The sequence below is a fragment of the Panicum virgatum genome, chromosome 3K (genome assembly GCF_016808335.1).
Source record: "Panicum virgatum strain AP13 chromosome 3K, P.virgatum_v5, whole genome shotgun sequence".
Taxonomy (NCBI): domain Eukaryota; kingdom Viridiplantae; phylum Streptophyta; class Magnoliopsida; order Poales; family Poaceae; genus Panicum; species Panicum virgatum.
Window position 1 is genome coordinate 6948903 of NC_053138.1, and position 14332 is coordinate 6963234.

General features: G+C 42.7%; 2 protein-coding genes across 5 annotated transcripts; one reads left to right on the top strand and one right to left on the bottom strand.

The window, feature by feature from the left end:
• Window positions 1-117: 117 nt before the first annotated feature.
• Window positions 118-6039, bottom strand: LOC120697167 (PH, RCC1 and FYVE domains-containing protein 1-like). Of its 4 annotated transcripts, none has more exons than XM_039980307.1 (6): window positions 5600-6039; window positions 1996-3934; window positions 1769-1915; window positions 962-1506; window positions 519-579; window positions 134-487 (listed from the first exon to the last, which is right to left on the bottom strand). In XM_039980307.1, the coding sequence occupies exons 2-6, from the start codon at window positions 3922-3924 to the stop codon at window positions 308-310; spliced, it is 2862 nt and encodes a 953-aa protein (XP_039836241.1). In that variant the 5' UTR covers window positions 3925-3934; window positions 5600-6039; the 3' UTR covers window positions 134-307. The 4 variants fall into 4 exon arrangements, with proteins under 4 accessions (XP_039836242.1, XP_039836241.1, XP_039836239.1 ...); XM_039980305.1 differs by having other exon boundaries at window positions 1996-4057; window positions 5600-6038; XM_039980306.1 differs by having other exon boundaries at window positions 1996-4071; window positions 5600-6038.
• A 4584-nt stretch (window positions 6040-10623) lies between these two features.
• On the top strand, window positions 10624-13760 carry LOC120697168 (actin-97). Its single transcript, XM_039980309.1, has 5 exons — window positions 10624-10789; window positions 11819-11891; window positions 11964-12357; window positions 12705-13318; window positions 13425-13760. The coding sequence occupies exons 2-5, from the start codon at window positions 11832-11834 to the stop codon at window positions 13488-13490; spliced, it is 1134 nt and encodes a 377-aa protein (XP_039836243.1). The 5' UTR covers window positions 10624-10789; window positions 11819-11831; the 3' UTR covers window positions 13491-13760.
• The last annotated feature ends 572 nt before the right edge of the window (window positions 13761-14332 follow it).

Sequence of the window (14332 nt, forward strand, 5' to 3'; positions counted from 1 at the left end):
AACCGTGAGATGGTCAAATGTGAACGGTTTTGATAGTTAAATGGTCGAAGATGCCCGGTTTTGGAGTTCGATGGTCAAAACCAAACCGAAGCTAAAGTTCAATGGTCAAAAATGGACTTTATCCAAATTAGAATGATCTGAATATTTATATTTAGTCTGAAATCATATATAAAATAATTTATTCAAATGATCTCGACATACCTCTCGCTCCAAAACCTGACTATTGTACTCGTTGCATCGTCTCTGTACATTGCGCTGAAACAGGCTGATGACTTTCAACCTTGGGTGATTCAATAAAAAAGTTACCCTAAAAAAGAAAAACAAAAGTTGACCACCATTCTATCAGTGCCTTGTTCCATATAATAATATGCTGCGGGTGAAGTGAAGCTGGAGCCTTGCAGTTTTCTACAGTGGAAACAAGCTCCATGATGTCACAGGTCATCCTCGACTCAATATGCAGACCGGGTTGAGGCCGCTGATGACACACGTTCAGAGCACTTCACGTTGTATCGCTCGTACACTTTTTCACGGTTCTCATTCCACCAATTTTCCGCCTGATGCTCACCAAATCGTCTTCGACTGAAAAAGGTGTAAAGTTTGGAAATTCACAAGAATTTAAAATAAGTGAGAATTTGCAACAAGATATTGGCTTTTCAATATAGCAGCCCAGGATAGCTACATACAGTGCTATTTGCTGCTAGTACATGGTATGTTAAGAGTGCTGGTTCTCCTGCTCAATTAGAGACTAATGCAACCTTCATTTCTCTAAAAGTGCGCAGTGTGGAACCTTTTGTGTTCCAGAATTCAAATAACACTTTCATTCCTGTTTGGCTACGACTACTAATTAATAATAAAGCAACTAAGATGATGGAGACATCTGTGTTTTGTAAGGTGTGTATGAAAATAGAACTAAACAAGGGAGTAATTCAGCAATACAAGGATAAAATAGAGTGTAAATCACCTGAAGCGGACCCGCTTTAGATCCCGAGTCCCATCACGGAGGGTTGTGAGTGTTATGTACACACCAGGTTCGTACTGTTCGATCCATTCAGCCTGAACTTGGTTGCTGGGTAATGATACTGTACCTCGAGGCTTGTAGCTATCCTCACCATTTTGAAAGGACCTAGCATCCATGCTCAAATTATCATCCACTCTACTACCTGCTGTCAGAGTCTCATCACTGCTGCTGCGCGCTCTTCGACTAGGAAACTCTGAATCATGAGGACTGGTAATTCTTAGGCTGTGAGTGCTGCAATCACTATTTTCACTGACATTTCCCAGCAATTTATGTTGCCCTGAGATTCCATTGGAATGTGATGACCGTCCAGAGTTTGGACTATGAGCAATTGAAGCATTGAGCAACTCATTCCGTGGGGGGTGAATTCCATTTATGCTAGAGTAGCTAGCAACATGTGACTCAATGCCATTTGGAATATGTGCTTGCTTTGTCTCATTGACATTATAGGCGCAGTGATCTGGTGGGAATCTCTCAGCCATGTCCTTCAGCTAGACAAGTCAAGAGAAAAAGGTACACAACAATAATGTTTTAACATTTATTTCAGATTAAAATAATATGCCTATTAAATCGCACATCTGACAATGTTTTTGCCAGAAATAAAAAAGCAATGTGTTATCTAGAAAGTGATCCAAACAATGAAAAACTTCACAAGTTGAGTATTTTGTTACCTTTTTTTTGTAACTTGAGTTTTTGTTACTTGACTCAGTAAAACATCACACAAACCGTGAGAACTAAGAGATTGAAGATTACCTGAGCGGTTAAAGATTTTATAACTTCTTTTGCAGCTTTGGATTTTGCAGATTCCTCTGCCACCAGTGTCATAGCCTCTTGTACTTTCTTGGCTGATTTTTGCAGCTCAAGGTCTTGAAGCTCGCACCGATTTCTCAAGTTATCAACCTAAATGGGTAAAATTAGTAATTGTTGCTACATAATAAACATGAAAAGCATGGTTCTACTGAATACTAAAGAATACAAACCTGTGCACGCAGCCGCTCAACTTCCTGATTTAAGAGCTCATTTGCTTTAACGATATTATCGGTAGCACTTTTTGAGAGAGAAAGACCATGGGCAGTTGGAACTGGTGTGGTAGAACGTGGTGGACTGGGCTTGCGAGAGAAAGGGGAAACAGCCCTTGAAGTAGTTACTGACCGAGTTGCCGGTATACATACTGCCCTCGGAGCCGATCTGTTCATGTCTAAGCCACCAGACAAAGCAATATCACTCAGCTGCAGGAGCGAACTAACTTGAGGATTACGGAGAAATGACAATCCATCAGTTTTCTTCCCTTGCCGTCCTGCCTTGATATCCAAACTTCTAATCATATCCATATTACTGGGCAGAGTAGCTTTAGCTAATTTAGTATCACCATTGCTTTCACCAGGTTGGTAGGGAACAGGGTCTTTCCTCCTGTTAGCTGAATTAGGATCTGAGGAATTATTCAACTTCAAGAAACATGAATCACAGACACGGTAAGGTTTCCCAGAATTAGGAGCCAATGCTGCTCTCAAAGCCTTCCGTGAGGTGCAGGCATTACAATGGACAAGTCCACAGTTGCAGCAGTTACGCCTCTTTCGAGTAAACCCAAATGGCTGTCGACATGAGGAGCATTGTGATTGGTCAGCTCCAGAAACCCATTTATGTTGGCAAATAGCAGCAGTGAAGTTTGCACCACATGCTATGTACCTAACAGCTCTATCTTTTAAGGCTTCAACCAGTGTAGGTACCTTCCGATCCTCTATATCTCCATGGCCCAACCTTCCATTAGCTCCCTTTCCCCATGTAAAAACTTCACTCCTGCTTGTCAAAACTGCAACATGGTAGGAGCCGCAAGCAATTTGGAGAACATGTTCACCCGCAATCTTGTCTTCAACTAAACATGGAATCCTTCCATCTGAATGAAGATTTCCGAGCTGACCATATACAGCATTGCCCATGCTTAAGACTTGTCCAGAAGTTGTCAAGGCTACAGTAAGACTGTGACCACATGCTACTCTGTAAAAATCATGATCAATAAGGGTAGCCACGCAAGTTGGCTTGAGTCGAGCTTCTTTGTCACCATGACCAAGTCGATGCTTGTCACTGTCTCCCCACGTGAACAGCTTTCCAGCAGATAGCTTTACACTTGAACTGGACCGAGTGACAATAACCTCCACAATAGCTGCAGTGTGCCATACACCACATGCTACTGCAATTGTTTTCAACCCTGATAATGACTCTACCTCCCTGGGGTAAGAAATGCTTTTCAGATCTCCATGCCCTAATACACCAAATGAACCGTCCCCAAAGGTAAATAATTGACCCATGGATGTTATCAAGGCTGTATGCCAGGTTCCACAGGAAACATAAGCAACTTGAAGACTTTCCAATGCTCCAGAAATCCTCTTAGGTATCCAGTGTCCTACATCATTGCCGTGTCCAAGAAGTCCGACATTGTGAGTTCCATCTCCCCATGTATAAAGCTCGCCCGCTGTTGTAACAGCACACGTATGAAATTCCCCACAGGCAACAAAATCTACATTTGAAACTGTCAAAGACTCGACTAGACGAGGGTGAACAGAATCTTCCCGTGCTCCATGCCCAAGGCGACCTCCAGAATCTTCACCCCATGTAAAAACCTCACCATTTTTTGTGACCAGTGCAGCATGCTTGACCCCACAATCTACGTGATACACATCTAGAACTAAACTGGATTCCAATGGCTTTGGCAGTAGGATGTCACTCCTGCCAGTTGATCTTATTACAGTATCAGAACCAGTTCGTACAGAATTATCACAGATAACCTCACCCCATACATACACATCCCCTAAAGAATCACATTCATCTTGTGCAGAACCATGGCTAGATGTACTTGGGGCACTAGAAATGCTTGCTCTGAGAACATCTGAAGATGGCCCCTTCGTGAGCATGTTTTTGCATCTGATCACAATACGACCATAAAGCTAGGAGAATAGTATCAGCACACACAAAATCATTACTGTCACAGGAGTACTATGTTGATGATAGAGGTGCACGTTCAAACAATGTGGGCATTCCAAATATCTGCACATATTTAACTAGAAGGCATAAAAACACTGTAGAAGAGCAAATTGAAGAACAGATGAAACTTTATGAAAGAGAAAAAAAAAGGAAGAAAGGTTACAAGCACGTGCAGATTAGGGGATATGGTACTAAATGCTACTAGATGGAAAGAAGAATGACCTCTTGGCGACACTAAGAGCACAAATCCAAAGCAACTAAATATAAATTGAAAGATTGATTAGGAATTGATGAGCAATGATTCTTGGTAAACACTCACCAGGTTCACCCATTCACTGCCAGATCCTACCATGGTGGGTCAGATTCAAATCTACATTTAAATTGGACAAATCTGATGGTGCCAGCGATTCCATTTAAATTGGAGAAACCAAAACCATCATGAAAAAAAAATGATTACCAACAGGTATTGGCCAGAAACCAAAAACTGCCTGTGGATCAATATATTTGCAAAACCAGAATCTGAAGGCCTGCCCCAGAGCCATGATGGAAGGGTTCACCAAAAACGGGAAATGTCTGTTAAATTATGGGGCCGTTTAGTTCCCAAAAATTTTCAACTTCCCTTGGAACACATGTATGAAGCACTAAATGTAATTAAATAATAAAACTAATTACACAGTTAGGATCTACACGACGAGACGAATCTTTCGAGCATAATTAGTGCATGATTAGCCATAAGTGCTACAGTACCCACATGTGCTAATGATGCGGTCAAAGGCCTCAAAAGATTCGTCTCGCGGTTTCCAAGTGAGTTCTGAAATTAGTTTTTTAATTAGTGTCCGAAAAACCCTCCCGACATCTGGTCAAAGTGTCGATTTGACATCCAAAAATTTTTGTTTTTGGAACTAAACGGGCTCTATATCGTTATCACAATAGTTCCTCTGATATTTAACTGAAGTTGACTCCTTGTATGCAGGCATTAACTAGCATCAGACAACTAGGTTCCACACTCTATATAAAAAATTGAGTGAACCCACATGTCTGAAAACAAAGAATTAATGCTGGAAACTTGAAATTCTTCATCACAACCTTTGTTCCCCCAAGATAATAATAATCTGCACACCAGCAACAGCCTAACACCAATGGGGATGTGGTCAGACATGCCAACCGTGGGTATCCCATTATTTGTCTGTGTGAGCAATTTTGCTGGCATCGTTTACTGGCAAGTAAATCAAAACCACTAGTCGACTATCTTAGCAATACATTGCCATCAGAGTTAAAATCATCAGCCGTGGAGGAGAAATGCGGACCCGAACCGCGTCCAGGCAACTTCCCTCCAACATCAACAACCCAAATCGGTATCAGGGGTAGCTGCAGACTACCTACACGAATTGCCAAGAAATAAACGCCAAAATCGCAGGCACTACAAACGCGGAAAAATCTAGACTCGATTCTTCTATCAGGAGATACAACCACAGAAACACTAGATTCGTTCAGAAATGCGCAAAGGAGCCCCCCTTTCCGGCCTTACCGGGGCCAAATGACCAGGGCAAACGTCAAACCGTGGAAAGAAACAAATTTTACGCAACAATGCTAAGGCTCGCTTACCAGAGCTCCAGAGGGAACGAAGCATCAACTCTCCATGCGCCCTAGAAATCTTCCCTCCTGCTCCTGCGGCACTCCCTCCAAGATGGGATCCACCCGGCTGCCGGCTCGAGCGCCGCCGGAAGCGGGAAGGTCGCCGGCTGGCCTGCGCTGGAGGCTGGAGTCAATGCGCCAGCTCCCCTCTTTCCTCCCACTTTCTCAGCTTCTGTGCTGCTGATCACGAGGGATGGGATCCCCCTGTTGGTTCTTTCCTTCTCAGCTCTTTCTCTCTCTCTCTCTACGCCTCCTCCATTTTACTCACCTCACCCTTCTGCTTTCTTTCTCTTTTTGGGCACTCCGGCTCACCCGGCGGTAATGTCTGCACTCATCTCCCTCACATGTCACATGGCCATGGCCACGCCCATCTTGTGCTCTTGCTTTGGACTCTTCACTGTGCTTACTTGTTTTCTAAGGCTGTTTTTTTTTGAAAGGGTTTTCTAAGGCTGTTACTTGACCGTATCTGCTGCCTTCTACTCAGAAATAGCCAGCTGGTGAGCTGGTCTTGGGTCTAGTAGTTAATTTTCTTAATGTTGTTCCTGTAATGCATTTTTATTCCTCTGATGGCACTAGATTATGGGTTTGATTACTGTTGCTCAGATCTGAATGAATATGGTTTTGTTCTTCTCCTGTGCTCTCTGACTGACAGACAGACAGATATGCTTCTTTTGTTTCTGAAGAACTGTTTCACACTTGTACTAGTATTATTTATGTTAGTCTGATGATAAGATCTAGCAGCGTCTGTAGAAAGGGGGAAATAAAAATATGCGTTGACATGTACAGATGTACTAGTAGCATGAGTAGGTGATTGGATCATTTTGTTGAACTAGGATGATTAATAAAGAATTAATTAGCAAGCTGATATGGTGTTGCTTTTAAGAAGATCCAGTTGGGGAACGGGTTTGCAGATTACTGGATTCTAGGTTGGAAATGCAAAGCAAACCATCCTAAACTTTTACCAACTTGGTTTACTATACTCCATGCTTCTCAAACTTGATGTAGAAGCAAATACTTCTCTTCTTGGAGCCTGTAATGAATTGTACCCGTGCAGCACATTTGTCTCCTCGTACCAGAAAGCGAATGTTCGCTAGCATTGACGACTAGGCTACAAGGATGCAAAATAACATTATTTTCCCTTCTAACTTTTCTAGGAGTAGTTCTGTTTCTGTATTACCACTACTATGCTTCTAATTGGTTTCCTTTCCTAAACGTTGTAATATCACAATGGGCCATTCAATTTTCTAGAATTCAAATCAATGAACTTGCCGACATATTGAGTGCACATTGACACAATCAATTCTATGATATGATAGCGAGTTAGTAGTACTATACTTATACAATCACAGTTAATGTAATGATATGATATCTAACCAAATTAGTGTAATGATATGATAGCTACTCAAAGATTATATTTTGCTAGTTATACTACATACAGTCCTCCTTTCGTTTTGTAAGATGTATTTTGATATGAAACAAGTCAAAGTTTGTAATTTTTTTGTCCAATTGATCGTCAAATTATATATATATATATATATATATATATATATATATATGATTATCATGCAAAAGTTTAATCACTAGGTTAGTGTCTCAAATAATTTTTGTAATATGATGTTAATGTTATTGCAGTTGATGTATTGTAAAAGAAATTAAAGGTCAAGTTTCTTAAAGATTTCTTTTCACTTCAGTGTACTCCTTATAAGGTGAATGGTAGAGTGTCGTACAGAAACTAGTAGCAAAATTTATATATAAACACTACAAGACACTGCCTTTTTCAAAAAAAAAAACACACTACAAGACACTGCAGCATGTATTAAAGTGTCCAAAGGGCACAAGATTCGGATGAAACACGTAACACACCCAACTTTAATTTGAGTGCTGCCAATCTGCCTTGTCCTACCACTCAGCATTGAATGGGTGCTGTTTGAGTTCACATGAGACATGGCAACTATTTGATGACGGCAAGCATGCATGTATTCCTATCGGTTCAACAAAACTAGCGTTTACAATAGAGTAGCTTTGGTTGTTGATCGATGAACTTACCAACTTTCCATGAAAATTATTGTTTTTCTATAGGAAACCAGAAGATGGGGATGGGGCTATGTATGTATGGGCAGCGAGGTCGATGGTTCGTGGGAATTATTATTTGGGAATGGCGATCGTGATTAATTACTTAAATTCCTTTCTTTGAGGCATCACACATGCATAGTAAGTGTCATTTTCTTGGTCACGTCGACTATGTCTGTCGTGGTGTGCAAACCCACAGCCGGGTGGCGTAGTGCACCCGCATAAACCCAGAGGGTGCGTACTCGGGGGTTAGCTAGGATTAGTCCAATCTCGATGAAAGAACACGATGAACACAGAGGGTTTAGAGTGGTTCGGGCCGCCGGAGCGTAATACCCTACGTCCACTGTGTGTTGTATTGCTTGTGCTCTCAAGAGGTTGAGAACGGAATTGTTCGGAGTAAATCCGAGCTTGTGTTGTGTCTGCCTTTTGCCTGGCCTTCGAGAGTCTAGAGTGTGCAGTGAACGCCTCCCTTTTATATCTCAAAGGAGGCGCATACATGGCCGTTGAGTCCCCGACAGGTGGGCCCAACGATGTAGTATAAAATAACATACTGTATAGACATTATGGCGTTGCAGGCGGCGGAGATCTCATTCCTGGATTTCCTTGCTCTGCCCGTGGGAAGCCATGCCCTGTCTTGTCGAAACAGCGCCAGGGCGTAGCTTGCGGCGTCGCCTGCCGCGTAGCTGAATGGGCCGTGGAGCTTGCAGTGTAGGCGGTATGATGAGAAGGTGTCGTGCCATCGTATCCATTTAATGCGGCAGACGGGCTCTGCGCAGATGCGGCGCATGCGGCTGCACTGTGTACCTCGGTAATATGCTGTCTACAGTGACGCCTGACAAAAGCTGCCCCGCGTGCTGCGGCGGCAGAGCACGCCTCAACCATCCGCATTGAATGCGGTGGGTGAGCGAGTCTTCCAGCGGAAGACTCGCGCCCGCGCCTGCGCCTGCGGGACATGTGGCGCCCCCGGACTCCACCCCGGCGGTATATTGGTTCTACGCGCGTGGGAGGTCCGGACGGACGCGAGGAGGTCTCGGACCGGGGGTCCGAGACCTCAGCTGTTGGCGCGGAGCTTCCCCTCCTCAGGGACACGTGGCGTCACCGAACCCGTCCCAGAGCGGGGAATGGGTCCGGGGCCTTTGGCCCAGTGAGGTAAGAGCGTGACCCCCTGGGCCCGATTGCTCCACCTCTTAGGGCGTAGTTATGAATGACTACGCGAGTCCTGCCTTGCTGCAGTAGAAGTGGGTATCCCTGCTACAGGGTACCGACAATGTCGGAATCATATATGATCTGACGGTCGTAAAGATTGCTTATTATTAGGTGCCAGCTGGTTGGTTATGTATTGTTTGTTTACTTAAGTCAGTTTCAGTGGGAGTATCATTGACACAACTACTAAGACTGAAAACTTGAGAACTGTGATATTCTTCTCATATTTCATGACACTCTTATTTCCTCTCATACTATTAGTACTTGTTATAAATTTATAATACTTCCACTGAGATTGGCCTTAGTTTAATTGTGTAGCTAGTTAAATATGGGCACAATAATTTGATAATGCCCGTGCTGCGCACGCATATACCCGATCCGATCCATGTGATGATTCTCTTACCAAGAAAATGCCAAGAGAAGAGCGAAAATGCTAGCCCTGTTCGTTTCATGGCTCAATCCAAAGAACGTACCTCAAGTTGGCACGCTCCAAACGAGTCTCCAAAGCATGAAACAGTACGCATGGCAATGTATGGACGTGCATGTCCACCTGTACAAGATGGCAATAGCCCTGCAGAGGCCAATCCAAGCTTAGAGCAAAGCTCGGTCATGACATGCTGTAGTACTCCTCTGTTCCAAATTATAATTTATTTGATTTTTTAGTTCAAGTTTGACCATTCGTCTTGTTTAAAAAATTTGTACAAACATAGCTAAATTTAAGTTATTATAATAAAACAAGCCACAATAAAAAATATTTGATATTTTGCACATTTTTTTGAATAAAATAAGTGGTCAAATTTGGGGTAAAAAAGTCAAACAAATTATAGTTTGGAATGGATTGATTGAGCAGTACTATCTTTTAGAAGGAGAGAAATGCAATTTACACCCACCAACTATTACGACAATCCGATTTTTGATGTTGAAGTGCAAGCTGGTTTTAAAACTTCATAAATAATTTCCTTTAAATCAGAAAAAAAAAATAAAACTAGTATTGACCCCCCCAAAAAAAATGCATGCGTTCTAACTATTTTAGTTTGGTTGATGGGCCGCGACTGATGCAAATGAAAAATGCTGCGTTGAGCAGGCTGGAGCTGGAGGCTGGAACTGGAATGGTGTGAGAAAAAAATATTATTGGGCTGGTTAAAGCTGGAGCTTGTGGCTGGAGTGGTGTGAGAAAAAAATAATACAACGCTCGAGGGAAGATGACCAGCCGAACACAGAGAAAGCCTACCAGCGAGTGAGGCTGGGCTGGCCCGTTGGGTGTGGGGTGAAATCCATGTCAAGTGCGGGAAAAGACTTTGAAAAAAAAATTAAACAAAATTTGCCCTTTTTCCTGAGATTCCTCAATAAGGTCCTGTTTAGTTAACAGTTCCCATCCCGTAAACGCAAAAAAGCCGTAAACGCATTAAAGCGAAAAGGAATCTTGCTAATTTAATGTACTAAATGAAGTCTATTTACAAAACTTTTTGCATGGTTGGGTTGTAAATCACGAGACGAATCTAATGAGCCTACTTAATCCATGATTTGCAACAGTGATACTACAGTAACCATCCGCTAATTATTGCTTAATCATGGGTTAATTAGCATCATTAGATTCGTCTCGCGATTTACAATCCATCTATGCAAAAAATTTTGTAAATAGACTTCATTTAGTACTTCAAATTGAGAATTTACACCTTTTTGCGTTTTTACAAAAAAGAACTAAACAGGGCCTAAGTCAATCCTCACCTCGCTGCTGGCTGTTGCGGGCTTGCGGCACCCGGACACAAGGACAGGGCAGAGCGGGGAGCAGCACCAGAGCACCGGCCCCCCGGCCTCTCGTCCTCGTCCTCTCCTCCGGCGATCGCACCCGATCCCATCGTTCTGCCGCCGGGGAAGCACTTTTCAGTAAGCGAGCGCTCTCTCCCTTACTCTCCGGCCCTCCTCGACGCTGCTCTCTTGTTCTTGTAGCTACTAGATCTTGGTCCCCTTTCAGTCCAAGGCTTGGTCTTGCGACCTTGCGAGCCCGGATCTGAGTATCCCGGGCCAAGATCGGGCGAAAAATTGTGTCTTTCTGTGGTTCATTTCCTCATTGGGAGAAAGGAATACATGCTCTAGGATGCTCCTAGATTGTAATCCCCGTATAGTTCGGTCCAGTTTAAGTTTTTCTTTCGCGACCGTGCCTGAGCACGTATTTTATTAAGAGGAAACGGTCCAGTTTAAGTTGCTAGTTACAAATCTTTGGAGCGTAATAGCTCAGAGTTGGCTTCTTGTTCCTTAGCGAGACGCAATCGGTTGCTGTTGCTTGGGACTCTAGTGCGCGGTTTTCTGTTACTAATTTTCTGAGCTTGAGGATTCTATTGACTATTATTTGGAGTGAGTGTGTAAACTCTAATCATGAGATCTTGAGGGTTTCTTAGCAATCCCTTTATAAAAATGACATGGAACAACCAAACACTTGCTATAAGGAAGTACCAATGACTCGTCTATGTACTTTTGTGAGTTCTCTTATGCAATTTTAATATTTTGTAGTTGGTGACACACAACACAAGCTTGAGAATACTGGATGTATGAACTGGGATGCCAGTAACTTTTATGGAATTTTGTGTAGCAAAAGGTCTTGTAGTTGGTGTAATTCCAGGAAACAGTTAGTTTTTCTGTTGGGAAGTATACTGCCACATATTGACAGAGCGGGATATTTTGCTGTGAAATTCAGATTTTATGGGTCAGAAATTATTGTCTAGGAACTACATAACATAATCAGTGTCATGGGAATTACATAAATTGCTTTGTTTTTCTTACATATTTCTTGTACGCATCAAGTTAATGCTTTCAATATTAAAATGTGTTTGCATGTCCAGTGCTCCGTTATGTCACATATTGAACTAATAAGGAAACATTTCATCACTAATCGATTCTTTCATATGCCACTTGCAGTTATTCTGTAGAAATGGCTGATGGTGAGGACATCCAGCCTCTTGTCTGCGACAATGGGACTGGAATGGTTAAGGTCAGTGCTTCTCCTCTTAACTGCTACACTTTTGGTCTCATGCATATCCAACTAATTATGTGTATCTTGTAGGCTGGTTTTGCTGGGGATGATGCACCAAGGGCTGTTTTCCCTAGCATCGTTGGCCGTCCTCGCCACACTGGTGTCATGGTAGGGATGGGACAGAAGGATGCATATGTTGGTGATGAGGCACAATCCAAGAGAGGTATTCTCACACTGAAATACCCGATTGAGCACGGCATTGTAAGCAATTGGGATGACATGGAGAAAATCTGGCATCACACTTTCTACAATGAGCTTCGTGTTGCACCGGAGGAGCACCCTGTGCTGCTCACTGAAGCTCCTTTAAACCCCAAAGCTAACAGGGAGAAGATGACCCAGATTATGTTTGAGACTTTCAATGTTCCAGCCATGTATGTTGCAATTCAAGCTGTGCTCTCCCTCTATGCCAGTGGACGTACTACTGGTATGGACTGCTTCCTTTTTGTGCTATCTTTATGGTTCCATTATGCTATTCTCCCAGTGATATCTTTATGGTTCTGTTATGTTGTCCTCCTGTATCTGTTTGAAGTTATTGCCAAAGTTGCATAATTACAGCTGCTGGATATCTTTGCCATGTATTCATGCTTGTGAGCTGACATAATTCAGGGACATTACATACTGTGTGATTACCACATACTATCTATGAAGGTGATATGAATTCAGGAAAAAATAAATACTAGTATCTATAGCTACGAAATTAAGATGTAACAGAAATTTGAACTATTTGGTTACACAATGTGTGGTTGATATTCTGTTTTTCTCTATGTGCAGGAATTGTTCTTGACTCTGGTGATGGTGTTAGCCACACTGTGCCCATTTATGAAGGATATGCACTTCCTCATGCCATTCTTCGTTTGGATCTGGCTGGTCGTGACCTCACCGACTCCCTCATGAAAATTCTCACTGAGAGGGGTTACTCCTTCACAACCTCTGCCGAGCGAGAAATTGTAAGGGACATTAAGGAGAAGCTTGCATATATTGCCCTTGACTATGAACAAGAGTTGGAAACTGCCAAGAACAGCTCCTCAGTTGAAAAGAGCTATGAGCTACCTGATGGTCAAGTAATCACCATTGGTGCAGAGAGATTCAGGTGCCCTGAGGTCCTCTTCCAGCCGTCCATGATTGGTATGGAGGCTGCTGGAATCCATGAGACGACCTACAATTCAATCATGAAGTGCGATGTGGATATCAGGAAGGACCTGTATGGCAACATTGTGCTCAGTGGAGGTTCAACCATGTTCCCGGGCATTGCTGATCGTATGAGCAAGGAGATCACTGCCCTTGCTCCGAGCAGCATGAAGATTAAGGTTGTTGCACCACCTGAGCGGAAGTACAGTGTCTGGATCGGAGGGTCGATCCTAGCCTCACTCAGCACTTTCCAACAGGTACCTGTTGTTTGATAGCAGTTATTGAACTTTACTTCTTATAACTTATCAAGGTGAATTAGAAACAGTAGCTGAATTCTGTTATATTGTGGCATTGATGTACCAGATGTGGATATCAAAGGAGGAGTACGACGAGTCTGGCCCAGCAATTGTTCATAGGAAGTGCTTCTAAGTTTCTCAAGTGCTGCTTCACTGTCATCTAGTCGTGTCTGGTTCAATTCTCTAGAAATGTGTTGCAGATTTGTTGCATACTATGTCTATTTTCTTCAGAGTTCAGACCATGAGTCTTCTCTGGAATAGGACCCCCTTGTATGCTGTGGCTTCATGTGCTGTGTTGTATCACCTGGTTTGAGATGAGTTTTCAAACTTGCTTGGCTTGATTAGTTGGAGCTGTAAGCTGATAGTTCTATAAATTACTTGGGATATGCTTCTGCTACCTATAGCCTTGTGTGTATCTGAAAGCGCTGTGAGCATCTGTGAAAGTATGAACTTCTAGTAGCTTTTGCATTGACGAGACCAAGTCACTCTGACCCAATATGCATTTGGTTGCAGGCTTGCAGCCATGCCCAGTGTCAGTGACAAACGCCCTTTTGTCAAGACTCAAGTTAAACAATATGTAGTGCAGATACTGAATATTCAACCAACTGGAGAGCTTTACAACCAGTGAGGAAAGCCTGATATGGATTCATGTGAATCAGCCACCCCTAAAACTTGTTAGATTTCACATCAACAGTAGCCCCTGCCCTCTTTTAGGTCAAACAAAGCATTTCTACAGCAAGCTCTCTGTGGAACATTACTGTTACAGTGACAGTATTTGCTTCCCCTCAATTGATCTGGCAGGACTGACCCAATCTATGTTTTCAATACAGATTATTCTTTATACTTCGTTATCAACATGAAGCCAAAACTCACTTCAATTTCTTCTAATAGTTTTGCTGTGCCCTGAAACTACAACTCCACATATCATTAGAGGTTCTCAAATATTATGAACAAGTTTCCATGCACTTGCATGCG

Bases quoted from the DNA above. Each gene is read 5' to 3' on its own strand.
- LOC120697168 (XM_039980309.1), top strand. From the start codon at position 11,832: ATGGCTGATGGTGAGGACATCCAGCCTCTTGTCTGCGACAATGGGACT. The intron at 11,892-11,963 runs GTCAGTGCTTCT...TGTATCTTGTAG, and splicing joins ATGGGACTGGAATGGTTAAG to GCTGGTTTTGCTGGGGATGA. The intron at 13,319-13,424 runs GTACCTGTTGTT...TTGATGTACCAG, and splicing joins CACTCAGCACTTTCCAACAG to ATGTGGATATCAAAGGAGGA.
- LOC120697167 (XM_039980307.1), bottom strand. From the start codon at position 3,924: ATGCTCACGAAGGGGCCATCTTCAGATGTTCTCAGAGCAAGCATTTCT. The intron at 1,916-1,995 runs GTTTGTATTCTT...TTACCCATTTAG, and splicing joins TTGAGCGGCTGCGTGCACAG to GTTGATAACTTGAGAAATCG. The intron at 488-518 runs TACGAGCGATAC...AGTGCTCTGAAC, and splicing joins ATGAGAACCGTGAAAAAGTG to GTGTGTCATCAGCGGCCTCA.